Below are 24,258 nucleotides of genomic sequence, written 5' to 3'. Positions count from 1 at the left end.
CCTTCTACCCCACATGACACTGGCCAGTCACTCCATTTGCCATCTTTAGCAATGGAGAATGTACTGCCCGCATTACATGAACGCACTGGCTTGTTTCCTGAGGGACCACAAACACTATAAGTGACTCTAGTTTACGCTACGAAAAGCTGATTTCTACTGGACGTAGTTGTCAGTTTTGATATAGCAGTAAATTGGGGTGTTGAAGGTAGGTTGTTTATTTATTTTATTTATTTTTACCACAGCTGTTCTCTAACTTGAAGCCATCACTTATTAGTCTGCTTGGTCTTGATGAATTGGTTATGAGACTGTTAATAAAATGGGACAGACAGGTTGAGCAGGCTGTACACAGTGCACTAATCATGCCTCCCTTGTTGGAAGCCTAATGAGACCTTGATCTTCTCATAAATATTTAATGACATTTTAACACTTTTACTCAATATCCCGCTGATTGTTTACAGTTAGTTTTCAGCTAATTAGTAAATTCCCAGCTCAGAAAAAAAAGGACCTGATTTTCCGCAACCTCGTGCTGATTAACTGAAGTGTTACGTTCAATGCTTTACATTCTATTGATCTAAGGAAAGTGGAGGGAGCACTGGCTAAATGTAGGCATTTTTACTATACATCTAGTGGTCTTAATACATTTTTAATTACTCCTGGGCATTGCTGCTCATCTATTGATATGTATAGGTGATTACAAACATACCCAAGTCCTCATTTAACACTTGACAAAAGGTATAAGGGGAAAAAAAAGCAACAACAGTCTGTAGGTGTAACGATCGGTGTCAGCACACAGAGAGAATCTGATTATTGGTGATCTGCAGTATCACCAAGAATACAGATATATACCTGATTATTGATGATCTGCAGAATCACAGATAATCCAAGTATAACTAACCTCTGGACACCTATATAGTGTGAGTGTTTGGTGCAACAGTAATGACTTTGAGTAAGATCACCCGAGGAGCAGGTGGTCTTTGGCAGTATGGGCGATACTGCCTTCTGAGAAGTGCAAAAACCTTCCAGCAGCCTGAGACCTCCAAAGGGGTGGAGTCCCAGGCTGAAAGTAGGAAGGACCTGTGAGTGAGTGACACCTGAAAGGTGGCTGTCACTAGCAGGTCTGGAGACTATCTCTTAAAGGAGAGAGATAGCTCTCAAGGTCGGGCAAGCCAGGTCGGCAACACACGGACAGACAAGGTACAGAGACAGAAGGCTGATTCGGTATCCAAAGGCAGGCAGGGTTGGCCACAGATAATCAGATATGCGTAGGTACCGAATCAGAAAGCAGAGGGATAGTCAGAAAAGCAGTAGGTCATAAAAGATATCAAACAATGCCTAGTCTTGGGTGTGAGGTCCGTGGTCTCTACACCCTGGAACTAGTCTGGAGTATAATATAATGGTACACAGTATCCCTAGTCTTGGGTGTGAGGTCCGTGGTCTTGACACCCTGGAACTAGTCTGAAGTATAACAGAATGATAACACAAAGTCCCTAATCTTGGGTGTGAGGTCCGTGGTCTCTACACCCTGGAACTAGTCTGAAGTATAACAGAATGATAACACAAAGTCCCTAATCTTGGGTGTGAGGTCCGTGGTCTTGACACCCTGGAACTAGTCTGAAGTATAACACAATGATAACACAAAGTCCCTAATCTTGGGTGTGAGGTCAGTGGTCTCGACACCCTGGAACTAGTCTGAAGTATAACAAAATGATAAACAGAAGTAATCTGGCTCAGTGTGAATTCCCAGGTCCTCCTGGTTCTAACACACTGTAGGATCTGACTAAGGTCTGAGTGCTTCCACGTAAGTGTTCGCAACGGCAGACAACCTGAGACTGACCAGCAGTAACTATATATAGAGCAGCGCACTCCGGCGCCACCCATCAGTGATTGACCAATTGTCACTTGCTCTGAGGTCAGCTGACCAACCTGGTCAGCTGATCCCTCCTCGGCTGTCATAAAGGTTCTGCCTCTCAGCGCGCGCGCGCGTGTATTTCTCAATCTGTGTGAACTAACAGACCCAGCCACACCAGACGCACGCTACTGCGTGCAAACCGCCACGCTGGACGCGGAATCACCCGCCTTGCTGTCAGTACACGCGGCGGCTTTTCCGCGTTCCATTACAGTAGGGCTGCGTTCACACTACGTCATAAATGCAGCGTATGCGTAAACAGAGCAGTAATCGCATGCACTTAGGATGCGCTGGCGTCATTCCCATTTGGCTGTTGCATTTGCATTGTCACCCATCCAGCGGTACTTCCACTGCTGCTCCCATCGTCAGCAGTGTTTCAATTGTGACAGCACCACTGGAACTTGATGTGCAGTGATCAACCCTGGAGTGCACAGGGTATTGTATCAATAAGTTATTAGGATCCGCACCATCTAAAAGCAAAGAATTTATTCAATTTTCTTTAAAATCCATAAGAGGCATTAGCAAGTGTGGGCCGGGTCACCATGACGCACGGCGTTTGAGTATAGCTCTTTCTTCAGATGGTAAAGGCAACACACTAACACATATCCAACTAAACCTCCTATATAAAGCATTGGAGAGGACCTGATAGAAGACTGCAGAGTCCTACAACATTTGCATACATACATATTCATATATAGAGTAAACCGTTCCTATAATATAATACAAACCTTACAAAACTTACATCTCTCAAGCGGATGCATATTGAAGGGGATGGATGAGCTCAGATCATTCGTTACCACTCAGACTTCAGATATAGGTGTAAAACACCATGCATCTATGTCTCTCATTGTGTAACTCTCTACAGCATGGCGTCAGCCAATCAAAAAAGGGCCGACACCGTCCGCTTTGCTCATTCTTACCATTCCCTTATTGCCAGCCAATCATAGTTGCACCTACAACGTCCGCAACGAGCGGACGTTGTAGGTGCAACTATGATTGGCTGGCAATAAGGGAATGGTAAAAATGAGCAAAGCGGACTGTGTCGGCCCTGTTTTGATTGGCTGACGCCATGCTGTGGAGAGTTACACAATGAGAGACATAGATGCATGGTGTTTAACACCTATATCTGAAGTCTGAGTGGTAACGAATGATCTGAGCTCATCCATCCCTTCAATATGCATCCGCTTGAGAGATGTAAGTTTTGTAAGGTTTGTATTATATTATAGGAACGGTTTACTCTATATATGAATATGTATGTATGCAAATGTTGTAGGACTCTGCAGTCTACTATCAGGTCCTCTCCAATGCTTTATATAGGAGGTTTAGTTGGATATGTGTTAGAGTGTGTTGCCTTTACCATCTGAAGAAAGAGCTATACTCAGAAATGCCATGCGTCATGGTGACCCGGCCCACACTTGCTAATGCCTCTTATGGATTTTAAAGAAAATTGAATAAATTCTTTGCTTTTAGATGGTGCGGATCCTAATAACTTATTTGCTCCCATCGTCAGCGTCATCCCAGATTGTACTGAAGACCAGGATGCATGGGGCTTCCTGTTGGTTTGTGAGGAAAAAACAACACAAAACAAAAAACAGAATGTGAATCCTACCTAGCAACAAGGAGGATTCTCATTGGTCCACATCAGTGCACATTTATCGGCTTGAAGATGGGCAAATGCCCGAAACAGCATTAGGCCAGTGTCTGTCGCTACGATTTGAGACACTTTCTGCGGATTGTGGACTTTGGACTCTGTTCCCTCAAGGACTTTCTATACAAGGTGGCCAACAGGCATTTGATGGACTGTGGGTGTCTGACGCCTATCTCCTACAGCAAAGAAGTTCAGGAGGAGCACCACAAAATGTAGAAATTAGTGTGCCACAATCTACATTTCAGTGTCCATAGAGACTCTCAGCAGTCAAAATTCTCGATAAGATCGGCACCATTTCAAAAAGTAGTATTAAAGCGCTTTTAGTTTCAAAAAGATTTAATTGAGTATTTAACACGGATTGTAACAGGGTATGCATATTAGTTTCGTCCCAATGGGACTGAATTCACAATAGTAAGCGATACAAGGTAAAATCAGGCGTGACATGTCCATATAAGCATTTTCAATTGTACAGAATCATGAGTAGAGGTTGAAGAGTAGCAATAGCGACCTAGTGATATCTTAGCTAAACAGATAAAACAGACTGTCTCAAGTTTTGAGTATCGGCTGTATTAAAGCGCTTTTATTGCAAGAACAAAGAAAAGCAAAAAAGATTAATAACATCATGAAATACAAATGGAAAATATCACAGGCATTAGAGGACAACAGTACCTGCAGATACTATGCTAACATGAATGGATGCAAAACCCCAGATCGTACTCCCGATTGAGTCCCCCAGGTTCTAAAGTACCCAGCCTTCTTATCCAGGCTGCCTCTTTCTTAAGTAATGCTGTCTCCCTATTACCACCTCTACAGTCAGAAGGGACAGTCAATAACCGCCACCTTGAGTTGTGTCACTGAATGCCTAAACTTAGCAAAACAACCTAGCAATAAAAGAGCCTTAATACTAATTTTTGGAGTGGTGCCGATCTTATCGAGGATTTTGATGCCTATCTACTATGAGTTGCTGGTCTGTGTTGAACACGAATTGTACTATATGGAAAACTTTTGCATTAAAAGAGCTTGATGTTTTGCATTATACATCTGAGTGTGCTGATCTTTCTGGAATACAGATAATTGAGTGCCACCTGGTGCTCTGGTGGCTGGATCGTTGCACCTCAATTGCAATCAGGGGAGTGTGGCTGGGTACTTCTACTTTGTTGCGTTTGGCAACCAGCCTAGTGGGAACGGACACCGTCCGTTACAATAGGCTTCTATGTGTCCGGTTTGTGGTGTACTCCAAGTCCGGCTGTGGACAAATGCAGCAGGTCGGGACTTTGCATTTGCAATCCAGTTAACGTGTCCTGCATTTGGGTTCCGTTAGGCAGTACAAATGCATTCTATTAATAACGGAGTTATCTATAATAATTTCCTTTACAGTGTTATTTACATATGCTGAAACCCTGAAAACATTTAAATATAAAGGGCATACCTTTTTCAGAAAAGGAAAACTCTATAAACTCTTAATATTTGTTCTCTCATCCTCTGTATGTGAAAAGAATGTGGAAAGGGCTACAATGCTAAACGTACACATCTATTTTGTGCCAATCAAGAATTTATGGTGCATGCTTTGGATATTTCTGCTATACCACATTCTCAGGAGTCCAGTAAAACTATATATACACACACACAGCAGATTTTCATTGCCTTAAGTAACCATCCATGATAGATTCTGGTTACAGTGTACCACTTGCAGAGGTGTCCCCCGATGTAAATTTGTTCCTAATCAGAAATCAGATGACTTGGAAAATTCTCAGCATATTCTTTATGTAGCTCCTGCTGCAGCTCTCAGTGGGATGCTTCCTGCTCGATTTCCCTCCTCCTCTCTCCATACGACAGGATAGTCTGTTTGCAAGGGAGCCTAGCAGTATGTGTGTATAACAAATGATCTTAAATCTTCACCTCAAATCATGAAGGATGGCTTTCGTTGACAGACATCTTACATTTGTAGAACCACGGTGATGTCACTTCTGATTCCAGCGGGTGCCATTTTCTCATACTTTATTTCGGCAGCTTTAGAGAGCAGCCACTATACAGGAGTCTGAGGATAATCTTGCTATACTTTAAGGTAAGCCCTCCCATCACCATATTTTGAGCGATCTCACATTGTTGAAGAGCCATATTTATGTGCAGAGTGTGGGAAATAGGTTTTAGGTATATACCAGACCTTGTGTGTGGGAAATGTTTCTTTCTGCGCAAAAATAAAACCTGTCACACATGAGAGATCTCACACTGGTGAAAAGCCCTATTCACATTCTGAATGTGAAAAAAGGTTTTACACTATATTTACATCTTCTCACACATAGCAGATCTCACACTGGTGAGAAGCCCTATGTTTGTACTGAGTGTGTAAAACGTGTTGCACAGAAAACAGAGCTTGTTTAAAGAGACAGCCCACAGTGTATTCAGTTATGCGCTATTTCACCGTTGGTTACTATATTATATACAGATACCATTAGCACCACCACAATTCAACTTCATATTATGTTTTTGTTTAACTAGACTTAATGACCACATATTACATATACTCTCAATTATGTATGTTCTTATGTGTTTATATGATATATAATATATATCTGTTTATGCATTTTTTATTTATATATATATATATATATATATATATACATACCTCTCGATTCTAGTCACATCCTAATCCACATTACCTATTCGACATCAATGGTTTTAGCAGATTACTTCTAGAATATCATCTTACTGTATTAATACATCCCAGCTGAATTACATATTCTGTATTTTATGTATGAGATTATGTTTTAGTGGTATTTATGTTTTTCCTGAGCATTACGGTTTGTTTTTAAAGGCATGATACTTGGCCTGAGGAAGCAGCTTACACTGTGAAATGCGTTGTCCTAAAACTGCTCAATAAAGATGAGAATTGTTTGAACTAAGCTTTACGTGAGAACCACTTATTGAAGGTAGGATTTCCTTACCTCCATTTTTGCTACAGATTGTATGTTTGTACAAATACATACCTCATTGAGCTCCTCCAGCCATCTCTTAATTACTTCTAAGCTACCCTTGGTAGGAGTACTCACTCTATGATACATGGCGCGGCCGCCATACATCATCCACGAGGCCAAGTGGGGACGGTACTTCCCCACACGCTCCTATGAGTGGTTGCCTCCCAAAGCAACCCAACCTTGAAAGTACAATCATCTTCTTGTGTTACCCACTCCTTGGCTATCTGACCACTATACACCCGAATGGGCTCTACGAAGTCACAATCTTAATGCGTATATAGTTGCGGAAGAAACGTACTGCTCTGTGTTCTGTGTTTATTTAGCAGAATCAACATGTAATAAGTTCTCATCAGCAGTTTTGAATAGACTGCAGGAGCTCTGCCAAGGCAGTTCTTCCATACAGTAAACACAGAGGTTTAACCCTTTCAGTGCTCCCTGCAGAGTGAAAACAAGTTGTAAACTATTTTTTTTTTTTAATATTTCCAAAAATTTTAATGAAGATTTTTTTTTTACCATGAAGAGAAAACGTTCTGAGTTTAGATAGACTTTAAGTTGTAATAGAACTGCCACATAACTATACCAATCAGGTCTCTGGCTCAATTCCTATCATGCCATCTAATGGGTGGCTGTGGTCATGCAGCCAACAGGCAAGTTTAGACTGGAAATGTGTTCTCAATCTGCTACATCTCAACAGTCACAGAACTGGTCTCTGGGTGGAGTTACAAAGCTCTGACTTATACAGAACCACCTGTCTGCTTTGCCCACTTCTCTGTCTGGGAATAGCCGATACACACAGATCAAACATATAGCTCCTCATTGGTTTGCAACAGACTAACTCTTCCTAGCAACAGGGAGGATTTCATTGGTCCACTATGAATCAATGAGAATCCTCCCTGTTGCTAAGGAGGTTTAATACTGCCCTTTTTTTCAATCCAATAGGGAGCCCCATGCTTCTGCCAGGCTCTGATCTGTGTATAGCAGCTTCTCCCCTGCAGTGGAGTGGCTGGGTAACCCAGGCGACAGAACCGAATCCACGGGACAGGTGAGTTTTTGCGTTGACAAGCCTACTGAGAACAGGCACGGTTTACTCTCATAGGCTTCCATTGCATCTGTGACCCCAGCCTTAGCAGTCTGTTGCTGTAAAAATGCTGCAGGTCGGGACTTTGTATTCAGTCTACTGCAACACAGTAAATGGATTGTTTTTGAATCACAAGTGGAAGCGGATGCTAATTATAACAATAAGATGCGCTTCCTGCGTCTTTTTGCGCTGCATAGAATGTACCAAACAGGTGGGAACTAAGCCTAAGAGTTGAGACAACAAATTATTATTTGGAACTTCATGAGTCATAAAAGACAACTAACGATCTTGGCTACAGCAGATATACATTTTACATATTTTATTTTCTGCGTGGGCTTTTGACTTAAGTGTGCAGCATGAAAGCAAGCTCATGAAGGTTAATTTTACATCTGCCTCCATAATTAGTACTAAACAAGGCTCACAGAAGTATTATAATGTGCCAAATTTATTCACATCCTGGGAGAAATATAGAGGTTGCTGCCTTTCTCTTCATTCTGAAAAATGCTAGTTCTCTGGCTGCTACACTGATACGCTCACACAAACAGAAGGTGTCTATATTCTGTTCTTTTCAGGTAGCCTACTGACTTCAATGCAGAACCCACTGAGTTGTCATATACATGCAAGGTGGTGTAGGGTCCCCAAACAGTGCCTGTAAGCACCATCCAGGGCACCACTCTCAACCGAAAAGTATGTAAAGGGCAGGTTGTTTCCATAGTATAACAGAGAATGTGGTTTAGAGAGCGGAAAAACACTTGCTGAAAGGTATATGGAAATAAGACCTTTCTGCTTAAAAAGCTGCAATGTGCTCTAGCTTTCTTGAAAAAAACGTTTGCACTAGTCTGAAAAACATTCAAAGTGATGCAAAAGTCCAAACATTAAAGCCCACCACCTAGTTCAGCGTAAGCCCCCTTGTGCCCCTAGAAACAGCATGGACCCATTGAGGCCTGGACTCTAAAAGAATATTAAAGATGCCCTGTGGTGATCCTTGGAAGAGGGTGATGGGGACGGAGGTGTGCTGAAAAACGTAGGTGATACTTACAAACATCAAATATTATGTGTCGGTGCCCCATCTTTGCTCACCAATGTGTTTCCTGCTTTTCAGCACTGAAGTGTTTGAGCCACCCAGACAAACTATATTAGAGCTTTGGAATTTACTCTACAGTATGTTCTCAGCTTTCTAGTATTTGGTGACCGCGGACGGAGGCCAGGATCCCCTCTGACAGAGACTGTGGCAACTTATGACTGCTGGCAGATACTGAGGGCCACCTATGACTGTTGTCCGATATTAGGGGTCACCTATGATTGCTGGCAGATACAGTTGTGCTCATAAGTTTACATACCATGGCAAAATTTATGATTTCTTAAAAAATGTTCATAAAATACGAATGATAATACAAAAACTTGTCACTGCTTAGTGGTTGTCTGAAGACATTTATCCTCAAACAACTGTTTTGTGATGGGGTAACCCCATAAGTGCTTTAAGATTGAGGGGCTCTGATAAGGATTCCCAGTAAGCAGTGAGGTAGGGCCTCGATGGATCAGTTTGGATTTCCAGTACAACCCATAGACGCCTGATTGGACTGTGATCAAGGGAACTAGAAAGACAAAAACAAAAGTTGATTCCTAAGACCACGCCACTATCTCCCATTGCTCCATGGTCATGTTCTGATGCTCACATGCCCCACTGTGGGCAATTTTGGCAGTGGGCAAGGGTCAGCATGGGCACTCTAACAAGTCTACAGCTATTCAGTCCAATACATAGCAAGCTGTGGTTCATTTAGCATTCGGACACCTTTCCCTCATTGCCCAGCATTAAGCTTTGCAGCAATTTGTGCTGTACGGTATGTCTCCTGTGAGATTGGGCCAGACAGGCTAGCCTTTGCCTGCTATATCCATCAATAAGCTGTTGGCACAAATAACCCTATCATCAGTTCACGGATTGGCCTTTCCTGGCTTGCATATGAAAAAAAATACTAGTATAAAGTATTATGGGGCGGAGAAGGTAGACAAAAGCCCCGTACACTCCAGGCGATTTCTGTTGCCTGAAAGGGATGGGTACACATCCCTTGGGCAACAATGTAAAGCCAACATTGTACAGATGAGTCACTAGCTTCCAGGCTAGCAACGCGTCTGTTGCTATGGAAGGGGGGGCGGAGGGAGAATGAGCATCACACAACGAAGCGGATTCCCACAGGCGAGAAGAGCAATGCAATCATGCAGTACTTGGGCATCACTAAAGAGCAGCCGTTGGGCAGCTGCTGTACACACATGCTGGAGTCACTCACGATTTTATCGGCGAGGCGTTCTATATCATTCACTATGGCAGAGTTTAATCCAGCGAGTGTAGCTAAAGCTTCCTGACCCTTAGGATTGAATTCCTGACATGCGAATGCGCTGTGAAGTCAGGACATCTAATATTTTATGACAGAGATTTAGAACCATGAGGAGGATCATCATGACAGCCAAGAAATGTCCATTTTAAGAAACAGGTCAACAATGGCTTCATCCATATTTATTGAAGTGCTAGTTTCCTCTTAGAATTTAGCTGCAGCAGGGATCTATGTCCTCACAATTGTGTCAATCACTTCAATTTGCTCAGTGATCTACATATACACTACAATTTTACATACATTTGCAATATGAACCTTTTGTGCTCCATAACAAAATGCTTCTTTGAGACTTAAACAACCCCCATTTTCCAGACAAAAAGAAAAATGTCACGTTGGAGGAAATAAAGTGTGTGCATATAGCTGTATGCACTCTGCAGACAAAGAACACAAATTGCTGCAATAATAGTTCAGGGTTATAATTCCCTCACATCCTTTTCTCAGCTCACAGAAAGACATATTGATCCATCTTCTGTGTTTTGCTCCCATTCTCCTGTGAAATATTTGAAATCTAACAATTTGCTTTGTAGTTGCTTAGCAACTCGTAAACAGGCCATTTTGAGATTAATGCACTCTTTTTGCAAGAATGACACAAATTCGCAATGATTTGAGTCCTGCTGAGTACGCAAGGGCTGGTCTACCTAAACTACCCTTGTCACAAAACTGGACAGCAGAGAAGGAGCATGAGATAGAATACTACTTAAAGGGATCCAAGCAGCTTTCTTTTTCTGCAGTTTGTCCTGGTTTCTAATAGCTGTAGGAGCTGCCATTTCCCTCCTCACCTTGTCTCTGCCCTTATTTATGCAGGGGAAGGTGTGAATGTAATCAAGTGTTACTCTCTTAACTGTTTGAAGTTTCTCTCTACTCTTATTGTAATCACTGCCCAACTGCATACATTAAACATTTCCCCTCCCTCGGCTCACTAGTTTGCAAACAGTCACCCTGCATTGTTGGAAGGCATGCATGTAAACACACATCTTTAACGAGAGAAGGGAGAGACAGTCTCGCTCCTCTAACAAAACTGTCGGCCAGAATAGGAGTGAGAGTTGTTGTCTCTCGCTCCTCATACTATGTGGTGGTCATGTGCTTTTAAACGTGTGGTTGAGTGGGGGAGCCTGCAAATAGATTGATCCGCTCTGTTCTTCTCTCACTGGCGTCCTCTGGAAGAATAGATTAATTCCTCAGTACAACGCCAAAGGATGCAGTCTTGTAGGTACATTTGGCAAACCCCACACAACACAATGATATTATTCGTCATGTCCTTTAGTACACTAATTGTTGTAATTTAAAGGAGTCATCAGGCAAAATAGGAAAAAAAAAAAAAAGCTTTACTCACCTGGGGCTTTCTACAGCCCCTTGTAGCAGACTGTCCCACGCTGACTGCTCCACTCTCCGCCGCCGTCCCTTACTGCGCCTGCGTGAAGCGCCGCTGTCAATCATTGTCATGTGGTCCATGTCGTACTGCGCAGGTGCAGTAGTTCTGCGCCTGCGCAGTACGCAGCGGGCCACGTGGCCATGATTGACAGCAGGGCTTTACGCAGGCGCAGTAAGGTTGACCTCGGGGTCGGCCTGCACAGCGTGCGGGGAGCCCAGGACGCGTCAGAGAGGTCAGCGTGGGACAGTCGACTGCAAGGGGCTGGAGAAAGACCCAGGTAAGTAAAGCTTTTTTTTCCCATGCCTGATGACTCCTTTAAACTCTCAAATAACTAGTTGGTAAGAGGACTAGATAATTCAAATGAGGAATAAAGCAAATGTGATCTTAAAATAAATAATTGTATGTGTAGCTGAAACAGTATATAGATTTGTCCCTGGTGTCTCATATTAGTATGTTACGTTTTGACTAGGAAATGTGTACAGCATTCATATCAGTGCGAGGTAAAATCAGGTTCATTCAGCTCCAAACAAAATTAAATAAATATCTTTTAATGTGTTTCAGTACTCTCTTACTATCATGATTGCTTGTACAGCCAGATAAAAGTGTTTTGGTTCTATTTACGCTACAGAGGGGCCACAGCTGAATTCCGCTCCAGTTAGGGTGCCTCATTTGCATGAATACAGCACTTAACCCTTGCAATGCAAATAAATGAGTAAATGTGGTAACACAGGTAAGTCCTAACTAGGCTACAGGACAGGTACCCATATTTATCTCATTAAGACACATAACAGTTCAGGTATGCATTAAACATATGCTGCCAATACATTTTAAAATATAAAACAACTTAAAAAATGTAAATTAAAATATTTTCCTTATGTTTTTGTTCAAAAAAAACTTTATGGAGTTATTGGATCTGGTAAGTACAGATTACAGTAATAAGATAATTAAGAAGGTAAGCTGGGTTTATCTCCCTACCAGCATTCTGAGCTGTGTCCACAGAAGAATGGGATCTGAAGCCAAAGTTTCTCTGGAGCGCAGTCAGATCCTCCAGCTGCTACACATTCATCAAAGGTCTGCAAGATAAATATGCACTGTGAGGTATGCTTTCCAGCACAAATCATGCACAAATAATCCTCTGCAAGAGGAAGGCTTCTAAATCAGATTCCAATATACTAGATGATTGTTAGGGGGCAAAAGCCACTCTGCCTCAGACACATCATTGTTTTGTATACTTCCTGTTAAACAGAGTTACATTCTGGCTTTGCTTTTACACTTGGAGGTAAATCCTGCGTTGCGTTACCCTATTTTACCACAAGGGGCCTCAAAAGCAATGAAAGTATTTGGAGACTTTCACATTTTTTGCGTTTTGTTGCGGTGTGCCTGAAGTATCCAAGGTGAAGCAAGGGCAGCAGCACGTTACCGCAAGCAATGCACTTAATGCACGGTGCTTGGGGTAATGTAAATCTATGGGGGACGAATGTAGTGGAAATGACGGGGCCCAGTGCGGCACACATGAGCAGACCTACGGGAATTCCAGTGACATACGGTACTTCCTGCCCAGTAGGGAGCACGTCACTAAATGGGAGGCAGTGCTATGCATATCATTCTGTCTGTGCACTCTGCTGTAGGAGCATCGCATCCCACCGCAATGCAAAAAGCATGTGTAAAACTGGCTTCAAGAATTGCATAGAAGAAATAGACCCATCAGAATTCTCAGCTTAATGAAACAGTATAAGGCCCAGGGTCTGCTACAAACAGTTTCTCAATTTCGGGAAGCACTTGCGATTTCTGAACTGCGGAAGAACCACAATTTTAAACCAGAGCGGTTGCAAGTCACCCCTGCAGCTATTGAATGCGACCGCTCCGGCAAAAATGCTGTATGCAGTGCTGTGTGATCACAACCACCTCATGGGGTTCCACTTTTGCAGCGGTTTACCGATCACCGGCGATCGGAACGGGCAGCAGGAAATGCTCTAGTGGCCCTGTACTTAATCATCAACACCAAATGAAGGAGTCACATTTCCTTGAAGGATTAAACACAATTTACAATAAGCAGGGAACCTCTGCCATTATCTGTAAAAAAAAAAAAAAAAAAAAAAAAAAAAGGAACTGTACCTCAGAAACAAGGTTGTCTGGTATGATGTTGGACGTTGTTTTATGTGGAGTTTATAGCCTTGTGTTTCAAGACCAAATTGAGTAGTGTTTTCGCTGATGATGCATTTATAATGTTTTGTATTATGTATTAATATTGACATCTGTCCTGCCTTTTATGTAGTGGTCCTCTAGATTAAAACTACCAATACACACATGATAACCTTTCAGCTACTCATGGGGCAGATTTATAAAAGCCAGGGCAAGGAGAATTGGAACAAAAACAAAGCCAGATCAAGTTTATGCACCGTTGTTCAAAAGGTTTAGCTCCAGTTTTTCTTGCATTGTTTTTGATTAATATGCCCCACTGAGTTGAAACCAATCAGTTATTGTTCACCTGTACTACAAGGTGTATTCTGAGGCAATAGAGGACACTTTCTAGTAAGGGAGCGTTACCAATTCTAACATCAGTACTTTGTGATGTTTACATATACCACAGTACCTATACGTTGGAGTTTTTGTTCCCTCATATTTTATTCTCATAATTTACCTTTTTATCACCTTGCTTCCTCCTCCGCAGACCTGGCCGGTAGTCATCCCCAAAACGCAGGAAATAGTAGTATGAAACAAGCCTCTCTATAGGATCTCTAATTACATTTATATAAATAGGTTTCTTCTTGACACCAAATCTGAAATTCAAAGAGAAAATGAAGTGAATATTTTTTAAAGAAAAAGTACATTACAGAGAGAAAGTAGCAAAAAATTCTCCTCACTAGATAACCATCACGGGAAACCCAGGCAAAGTGTTACAAAGATGGATTTTCAGCAATCGATTAATGGAAAGTGGTTATATTAGCTGCATGCTAGTTTCTGGTGTTATTCAGACACTACTGAAGCCAAGAGGGGCTGCAAGGTTACTGGTATTGTTGAAAAGGAAATAAATATGGCAGCCTCCATACACTTCTCACTTCTGCTGTCCTTTAAAATCTCCAACGTGTGTTTCAGAAATACTTTTATGTTCATCCGAAAATATACAAATTTTAAGGCATCTTATAGTGAAAGGCTTAATGAACAGATGGAACAGCAAGGCCATAAAATGTCTGCTGGCGAATAAAAATTACATGAAAAGCGGTTTGTTTATAAAATTATCAGTTTCTTAAAATGGGTGAAAAATCTGTCTGGGCCTACAAAATGGGACTGAATCTTTTACAGAGCGTCTCTCCTAGGTCATATTAGATCAGTGTTTCTCAACACGCGGTTCGCGTACCCCCTGGCGACCACAGCAGGGGGTACGCAGCCAGGAGGGGACGCAGAGCAAAACAGGGGAGCATGCCCACACATAGCAGCAGGGCTCCTCCGTCAGCGCGTCCCTCTCCGACACTCATTAATAGCAGCAGCGGCATGGTAAAAGGAACGCGGACTTACTTTCGCGTTCCACGCCGAAGGTCCTTCTTTGTCAGCGATGACGCTACTTCCTGTTTATCAAAAAGTAGCGTCAGGCTCAAAGAAGATCGGTCCTCCAGCCTGAGAACGCAGAAGTGTGCATTCCTTTTACCATGACGCCACCGCTATTAATGAGTGTCGGACGGGGAAGCGTGACAGGGAAGCCCAAGGTGAGGGAGGGGGGGGGGGGGAGTAGACCCCCCTCCCCGCCGCTATGTGTGAGCATGCTCCCCCGTTTTGGGCTGTGTCCCCCTCCTGGCTATACTGTTGGCACCCATGCCTGGCTATACTGAGGGCACCCATGCATGACTAAACTGTGGGCACCTATGCCTGGCTATACTGGGGACACCTATACCTAGCTATACTGGGGGCACCTATACCTAGCTATACTGGGGGCACCTATACCTAGCTATACTGGGGGCACCTATACCTAGCTATACTGGGGGCACCTATACCTAGCTATACTGAGGGAACCCATGCCAGGCTATACTGGAGGGCACCAATGCCTGGCTATACTGGAGGGCACCAATGCCTGGCTATACTGAGAACACCTATACCTAGATATACTGTGGGCACCCACGCCTGGCTATACCGGGGACACCTATACCTAGCTATACTGGGACACCTATACCGGGGGCAGGCACCTATACCTGGCTATCTGCACTGGGTGCACTTATACCTGCGATGGGATATATATATATATATATATATATATATATATATATATATATATATATATATATATATACACACACACATACACATATATATATATATATATACACACATACACGTGTGGGGGGGTACTTGGCTGGAACGGAGTTGCGATAGGGGGTACTTGGGTCGAAAAAGTTGAGAAACACTGTATTAGATAATAGCAGAGCTGCTGAAAAGTTAGTAAATTAGCAGTTGTGTGCCAACTTGTTATTAAAATAAAACTAGGCTGCCTTGGAATTGTTGTTAAAGAATATCCGAGGCGAGGGAAAGAAGTTCAGGTAAACTTACCTGGGGCTTCTTCCAGCATCTTGCAGGCTATCAAGTCCCTCATTGTGGTTCTGATCCACTTCGGTGTGTCCCTGCTCCTTCTGAAAGATCTGTAGGTTGCGCGTGCATGGCCCTGGGCCACACACCTCCTTGAACGCGCTCCCATTACAGGGAGCATTTTGCGTAGGCACAGTTCATAAAGACTTAAATTGCGCATCAGATTTGTGGATCTTTCAGAGGGGGCAGCGGCACACAGAAGTGGATCCGAACCACAGTGAGTGGAGCAATAGACTGCAGGGGGCTGGAAGAAGCCCAAGGTAAGTTAAACTGAAGTACTTTCCCTCACCTTGCTTATTTCACCACTACATTATATCTACGTCCTCTGTGACTTCATCTAAGCCCCGAGGACGTAGATATACTTCTTGTAGCTGAAGCACAGCTGTGCACGGTTGGGCTTGTTCCTGTGCAAAACCTCCGGCACTATCTGATACAGCACTAATTAGTGAAAACTAATATATGTTCCCTGAGCCAATAAGATTGATTTTTACCATTAAAAATACTTTTATTTTCTCAGTTCATAGTGAAAACTGTAGCATTATTTCAGAATCAAATATCCTCACCATAAATTGTGACAGGAACATAATTTAATTTTTTTTGATAAACAGTAGAAATAGCCAAACAAAATTTGTGTTTTTTTTATCTACAATAGCGCTTTTTATTTTTAAACTGGAATTGGTAAAACTGAAAAATACGCTTTTTTCTATTTGTTTCCATTAAAACACACAAAAAAACAAAATTGTTTGAGGGAAAAAAAAGTCATAGAATGAACGCCTGGTTAGTCTTGAAAAAAAATAAATATATTTCATTTAGGTGTCATAAGTAGGGATAAAGTTACTGCTGATTTAATAGGGACATAGCTAAAAATGTCAAAACGGCTCTGGTCCATAAGGGGGAAACAAGGTCTGGATGCGAAGTGGTTGAACAAAGGTCCTTGCAGTGGGTGCTACAAGTGACTGCAACAGCATGACGCCAATCCTCCAACCTTTGTGCTCATTGTATTCTGATAAAGCCCAGACAAGGAGCTAGCTAGATTACCTATGCTCTCCACTGCTATCCAGCTTTTTTAAACAACCAACAGTGCATTAAAGGCAAAGACCCAGCACAACAACCAAGCCCATAAAGTAGAACTCAAAATGCAAAAGTCTTGCACAGATGTGGTCTTTAAATTAGATTATCTTCCTAGTGATTTAACCTTTCTCCCTTGTGGACACTAGAGGGCACTGTTCCATAACGCCAAGGAGTGGGATCTCTGCTGAGAGTCTGAATCATTCTGCAGAGCATTGTAGCCCCCCTGAAGTAACAAAAGATTAGCTTACGATGGCACATTTGTAAGTCTCAGATGTGGGAGAAATCTACCATGCTGGGATAAGAAGATAAAAAAAGAGAGAGAAAGGAAAAGGGAAAATGAATGACAAAAGCCATACTTTGCAAAGTCCAAATAGGAAATGTGTCCATGGTAGAATCCTGGTTTCATTTCCCTCCAGGAGCTGACATTCTTCACAAATCGCATCTAGAAAAAATAATAAAATAAAACGATTAAGATATTAATTTAAGGATTAAAAAAAGACAGCAGCCGTCAAGCTGGATGCAAATGACTTTATTTATAGAATCTGGAGCAGGCCACATTACATGTTATTATGGATGATTTCAGATATGCTGGAGCAAAGAATACCCTGTTGTTGTTGCCTATGGAAACCAGACTCTAGCTGACATCTAACCTAGTAAAAATGTTACAACGCCTTCGGGGAAATCAATACAGCATAAGCCTTTCCAAAAGTAAAAGCAATTTCTGGGTAAATGCCATTATTGCATGGCAGGCTGGCAGGCCTCACCTTGCTCTTTACAGGCCTTCCATGTAAACATGGCATTTATCTAACAAGGCCTTTGTGTACCCTCTGCGTTGTTTATATGCCTGTGACACAGTGCGGCACAATATGCTCACTGTGGGCCGACTGGCCCAATGCTTTACAACAGAAGGAATGAACTGGCAAATTGATTTTGCAGCAAAACTGGCATTTGTTCTGTCTCCTAGCTGCAATGCTTACACAGTTTACTGCCATTCTAAAGTGCAACCCCATTAGCTCTATAAAAAAATAAAATAAAAAGAATCCCCCCAATTATCTATATTAGCTGCAAGCATTTTGGCCAGCTAACTTGCACATACTGGAACTGATCATGTAACGTGCTGCAGTTATCTGCCTAGCAGTAAGTAGTACGTTGGAGTGCTTACTCCCACATTCCTGACTTTTTTTTTCACAAATATGTACTTCAATTCTTAGTGTAATTACCGGATCATTGCAGTAAATCTAGACACACTGTACCATTACTATCATTACTGATTTATATCATGCGAGTGTTCTCTGTGCCACTGTAATTGTAAGGCTTAGCAAAGCATAGAGACAGTTCTATCATACAAAGGTAATGCAGAAAATACAGTCATGCCAAATAACAGGTAGCACATACATTGCAGAAAAGGCAAGCCAACAGCAATACTGTGACACATGTGGGGGTGGTCCTGCCTGTAAGAGTCTAGTCTACAGCACAGGCTTTCTCACCCAGGGTTCTCTGAGGACACTATAGGGGTTTTCCTGGCAGACTTCCGAGCCGGTATCAGATGGCACAGTGAGGAAGTTACAGCTGTACCTTCTTGGCTCCTGAGTGCCTTCTATCATTCTCTGCCCACCTGGAGTTCCAGCTTTCCTACTTGTTCTCCACTAACATAATGGTAATATAATGGGTGTATCCCATTAATGAAATTCAAAAAATAAACTTCAGGAAACAGAAAAAAAAAGGAGAGAAACCAGGAGCCAATATAGTGTAATATTCCAAAGAATGGGATAACTGGTTAAAAAATGCTACTTATAAAACTGGGTTGTTGAAAGCCAACCACAGTAATAGACATGTGGAGAATAGGTCTCCATGTGAATATATTGGAATCAGCTTTGCAGTATAGTGGGTTGCACTCTAAAGGAAAAAAAATAGCTGGATCTAATTTCACAGCGGAGGCCCCTCGTTGGAGGGAACAAACTCAGATTGAAAGAGACGTCACTATAAAATCAGTGAACTGCTGAGAAGCAGTATGAAATAAACAATCTTAACTCTGTAGAGGAAGGAGAGTAAGAGTTACCGGTACTCAATTGGATAAAGACAATGCGTTTCATGGCCGTATTTGCTTCTTCAGATCCAAAAATACATTGTCCATAACTATCACCTCAGACTTGGAGCGCCATTGACAGTCTGAGGTGCTCGTGTTACAGACACTGTATTTTTTGACCTGCAGAAGCAGGTAAGAGCCGCAAAACGCATCATCATTTAGGATACAGTATATTGAATCATTCTTACTCTACTTCCTTTACAGAGTTGAACTCTATGAAAAAAAATCTGCAATCCAGGTCAACCATTTTTTTAAAGGTGCATACACGTTCAACCAAACCGCCTGACTGTCATCTGATTTTGGTCTGTTGGGCGACAATCAGGCGTGTGTACGTGTGGCAAATGACTAGACAAGCGACTGATAAAAGGCGGTTTGCACCTATCCATCTGCCGGATCAACTCACGACTTTTGGCTCATATCGTGTAGTTGGCCACATGTGTACAATGTCGTTTTAACAATGTTCTTGTTTTGAATGCGCCATTTTGTGCAGTTTGACATTTTGCTTGCGCGCGCAGTATGTAAAAGAGTGGCTTGTTCAGTTAATTGGTGCACGGAAAATACAAGTCGTGTAAGCGGTCTGTTGTGTTGTCAGTCATGTTGTGGTATTGGCCGTGCACTGTGGGACGTGTACGTACCTTAAAGGACAACCGAGGTGACGTGACATAATGAGATAGACGTGTGTGTACAGTGCCAAGCACACAAATAGGCTGTGTTAATTTTTGTTCTTTCTCTGTCTGAAAGAGTTAAACATCAGGTATGCAAGTGACTGGGTCAGACTAGCAAAACCCTCACTGATAAATAATTACAGCAATAAAATAATTTCCTGTCAGTGAATGCTTTCCTGGAGCAAGAAAGAGATAAAAAGGGTAAATATTTCATAGATTTGTGCTCTATCATACTTCAATGAAGGTGCCATTGAGCAGAGACATTTAGAGAGTAAAAACTTAAAAACTAGATTTAAATATAAAATAAAACTGTGGGATATCTGAAAATAAATAAATAAAGTATTTTAGGAGAATGAGGGTAGATACAATTGTTTTTCTCAACAGTTTATTTTCACCTCAGATGTCCTTAAAGAGACTCTGTAACAAAATGTTCAGCCTTCGTTCTTCTATCCTATAAGTTCCTATGCCTGTTCTAATGTGCTCTGGCTTACTGCAGCCTTTCCTAATTGCACAGTGGCTGTGTTATCTCTGTTATATGACCTAATCTGTTCTGTTGGCTCAGGCTGGAAAGTGTGGAATGTGCAGGGCTGCTTGTGATTGCTAGAAGCGATACACACCCCTTCCAGGCCCCCTGCAGGCTCTGTATGACTTACACACTCTGCTTATGTGAGCCTATCACAAGCTGTTTAGTTTGTTTGTAAACACTGCCTAAAACTGGCAATTACAAGCCAGGATTGCAGCAGAGAGTGGCAGAAACAGCACAGAGGGGCCCATGAGAACATAATGAATAGAATGGTATGCTTTTTGCTGTAAAAATTTTAGAGTACAGATTCTCTTTAAGGAAACTATTGATAATGTAATCATTCACGATAGATTGGTCCTCCAGCTTCTCTGTTTTCAAACAATACAATCACACTGATTTGATCGAAAATACGATTAATCACTAAAAAATTGTAAGGTTAATGGATACTATAAGGGAGGAGGGCTGCAGCCAAGAGAGGCACCAGAGCGAGGCTCAATAATTGTACAGCAGTTAGGAATACAAAGCGAGTAAGACACACAGCAAAGTGGTAAATGGTCAGCAATGGTCAGATATCACCACATGCCGCAGAGCATACAACACGTGCAGGAGAACGGCTCCTGCACACGTACTAGAAGTGAAAGAGCCCTTAGAACACTGGTGAAAACTATAATGCAATAAGCTGTAATACTAGTGCCCTCAGTTTGCTCTGTATTAGCAGTGATGTATTGGTGATGTTGTGGTGCCTTAAGAATCCAGTCAGGAATGACATTTAGCAGAAGTCACTTTTTATAAGTGGTTTTCAAAAGTCAAACGTAAAACCTGCATGCGTTCTTACTAATCTGGATGCTATTCACATAGGTATTGTAAGCACACATATCCTTTAATTTCATACCCCTCAAAGCCCATACTATTTAGACAGGTGCATGTTAATTAATCAATATCATTGAAAAGTGTATTTTAGTCATCAAATTAAAAATGTGAAACTCACATTCATTACACATATATAAAGTGATATATGAAGGTCATCCAGAAAGTAATGGTAGTCTTTCATTCAATAGTTTATACCACATCTGAACCGGGAATCCTCCTCCTCCACCCACCTTCCCAGGTTTCACCTCACCTGGGGCTTCTTCTAGTCCTCCATAATCTCTGACTCTCCTCAGTTTCTTTTGGGCCCCTCAAAGCTCTAACCTCTGACCTGGCTGGGTCACAGCTACCTATAGCACACGCTCTGACCTGTTCCTGTGCCTCCTCAATCAAGCTCTCAAGTGGCTGAGCACAACAGCTAACGCCATGATTGTTCTAAGCATGACTGGGTACAATTCTTTGTGAACTGTGCATGCACCGAGTGCTACTGGCCATGGTCGCCATGCATAGCCACTCGGAACTGCGATCATGGAGGCAGGCAGATGGGACAGGGCAATGCTGTAACTGTGACCCAGCTAGGTCAGAGATTTAAAATGAGAGGCAAATGCAGCACAATGGAAGGGATTCAAAACTGGGCCTCAAAGATTATGGGGGGCTGGAAGAAGTCCCAGGTGGGGGGAGGGAGGGGTCCTGGTTCCTGGTGTGCTTTAAGGAAACATTTTATTTATTTTAGACACACTGGGCCCCATCCAATTACCTTTTTATCCTAGGTGATATTTTCACATCATATCAATAAAATGTCTTTAAGCCACCAGCAAGCAAGAAAAAATACTAATTTGGAGAGCACTTTTTCACCTGCTTTTTAGTACTTTTTTAAATTGCAGGGTTCTGAAAACTTATTTTTAACAGAAGATTAAAAATGATTTCCTAAGAGAAAAAGTGAATTGTATCTTCTGATTATTTTTTACTCATAATCATCTCTTTGAAGCATTAATCATATATTTTTACAAGTTTTTCAATTCCTTTGCTGTAGTAGAATCAAACTCCTCGCCTCAGCAAGAGGAATTGGGGTTGGATCATTCAGGGTAATGCTGCTAAGCAGTCAGTTACTGGTTTTAAGCAGTCACATGACAAGGAAAGAAGAGGTTAATCTGTCAGATGCAAGTTAAATTACATTGAAAGAATACCTTGCACGGCAGATAAAAGGAAATGGCTATTACTTTCCAGGTGACCCTCTTATTTTAAACGCTTCTTTATTTTAATTTTCCTGATTATGGCATAAAGCTAATGAAAACCCAAAATTCAGTAGCTCAGAAAATTAGTATAGAGTAAAAAAAAAAAAGTGGTAGACTCATGGTTTCTTCTTCCACACAGCTAATTAGCCAAAAATATCTGCAGGTGCCCTGAGTCTTTTAATGGCATGTCAGTCTAGTTCAGTAGTCCACACAATCATAGAGAACACTGCAGACTTAATAGTTGTCCAGAAGACAGTGACAACCTCCACATTGCGAAAGAAGCTGGCTATATACAAGCAAATAGATGGAAAGTTGAATGGAAGGAAAAAATGTGGACAAGTGACAAATATAACTGCTGCCTTGAAAGGATTGGATTGTGCATAGCAAGAATTAAGAGGAGAGTCACAAGGAGTATACTGTGACAGGACTTAGTGCTTCAAGATTTACCACGTGCAGATGTATCGGGGACATGGGCTACAACTGTTGCATTCCTAATGTCATAAGCCACTTCTGAACCAGAGCCATCTGAAGTTTCTTATCTGGCCCGGGGTCCGCTTTCCGACCAAATTTTTCCCCCGGGGACTGGGGTGGGGCAGGGGGTAGTGGACAGTGTCGTGCGCAGTGGGTTATGGGGGGGTATGCTGGGGTGCAGCGGCATAGCTAGCATAGTTGCTCCAGTATAGGGAGTTTAGTTGCCCCAGTATGACTAGTATAGTGCCCCAGTATGGGTAGTATAGTGCCCCAGTATAGCTAGTATAGTAGTAGACCCGCGGCCCAGCTGCACACGCCCCACGGACCGACAGTGGGCCGCGTACTGGGGGTTGGGGACCCCCGGTTTAAAACATTTAAGGTTTTAAAGTTATTTTGTTTTGTTTTTTACATAAAAATACATTTAGCATTCTATTTAGAGATGAAGTTCCCAGAGTCTGAAGGTAGAGTGGACAGGCACATAATCCAAGTTGCATGAGGTCCAGCGTGAAGTTTCTGCAGTCAGTGGTGATTTGGAGAGTAGTGTTATCTGCTGGTGCTCCAACTGTGTATTTTAGCAAAACACTGCATGCTTCCTTCTTCTGACAAGCTTTATGGAGATGCAGATTTCTATTTCCAGCTGGACTTGGCTGGAAAACCAGTTCCTGGTTACATGGCCACTGGTATCATTGGCCAGCAAATTCACCTGACCTAAACCCCATAGAAAATCTATGAGGCCTTGTTAAAAGAAAGATAAAGAGACACCAGACTCAAACATGCAGATGAGCTCAAGACTGTTATATCATGGCCCGTTTCCACTAGCATGGAAACCAGGCCGAATCCGCAGTTTCCCCGCAGGCAAATCGTGCGGTGAAACTCTGCCATAGGAAATAATGGCGCAGCCGTCCGAATCGCTTGCCCTAGCGATTCGGCCGACATTGCCATCCATTTCCGTGTGAGAGGCAGCGAATCCCATCGCCATGCATGGCACGGCTTCTAGGATTCGTCTATGTACACGTAGACCAGGACGTGCTGCGGCGGCTAGTGGAAACAGGGCCTCAAAGCATTCTGGGCTTCCATAACACCTCAGCAGTGCAATAGGCTGATCACCTCCATGCCATGCCGCATGGATGCAGTAATTCATGCAAAAGGAGCCTCAACCAACTGTGGAGTGCATACATGGACATACTTTTCAGCAAGCCAACATTTCATTATTAAAAATATTGGTCTATTTTCGGAGATGATGAATTTGGGGTTTTAAAATGCTTGGAATGTATCACTCTGTGTGTAATAAATCTATATAATATATAAATTCAATTTTTTGTACTGAATTACTAAAATGCATGTTCGATAATATTTTTATTTACCGAGATGCACCTGCATGGTGTTTTCTTTGATT

At 42.2% G+C, this 24,258-nt stretch overlaps 1 protein-coding gene across 1 annotated transcript in view; it reads right to left on the bottom strand.

The window, feature by feature from the left end:
• HS2ST1 (heparan sulfate 2-O-sulfotransferase 1) overlaps window positions 1-24,258 on the bottom strand; it is a 247,338-nt gene that overhangs the window by 20,935 nt on the left and 202,145 nt on the right. The window contains exons 3-5 of the mRNA XM_068239852.1: window positions 17,372-17,457; window positions 14,011-14,149; window positions 12,345-12,442 (exon numbers count right to left, since the gene is read on the bottom strand). Coding sequence (XP_068095953.1) covers window positions 12,345-12,442; window positions 14,011-14,149; window positions 17,372-17,457 — 323 coding nt within the window. The remainder of the gene's footprint in view (window positions 1-12,344; window positions 12,443-14,010; window positions 14,150-17,371; window positions 17,458-24,258) is intronic.

Source organism: Hyperolius riggenbachi, chromosome 6 (genome assembly GCF_040937935.1).
Source record: "Hyperolius riggenbachi isolate aHypRig1 chromosome 6, aHypRig1.pri, whole genome shotgun sequence".
In the NCBI taxonomy this organism is placed as follows: domain Eukaryota; kingdom Metazoa; phylum Chordata; class Amphibia; order Anura; family Hyperoliidae; genus Hyperolius; species Hyperolius riggenbachi.
The sequence above is the reverse complement of the archived record's forward strand: the minus strand, read 5'-3'. Positions and strand labels throughout refer to the sequence as shown.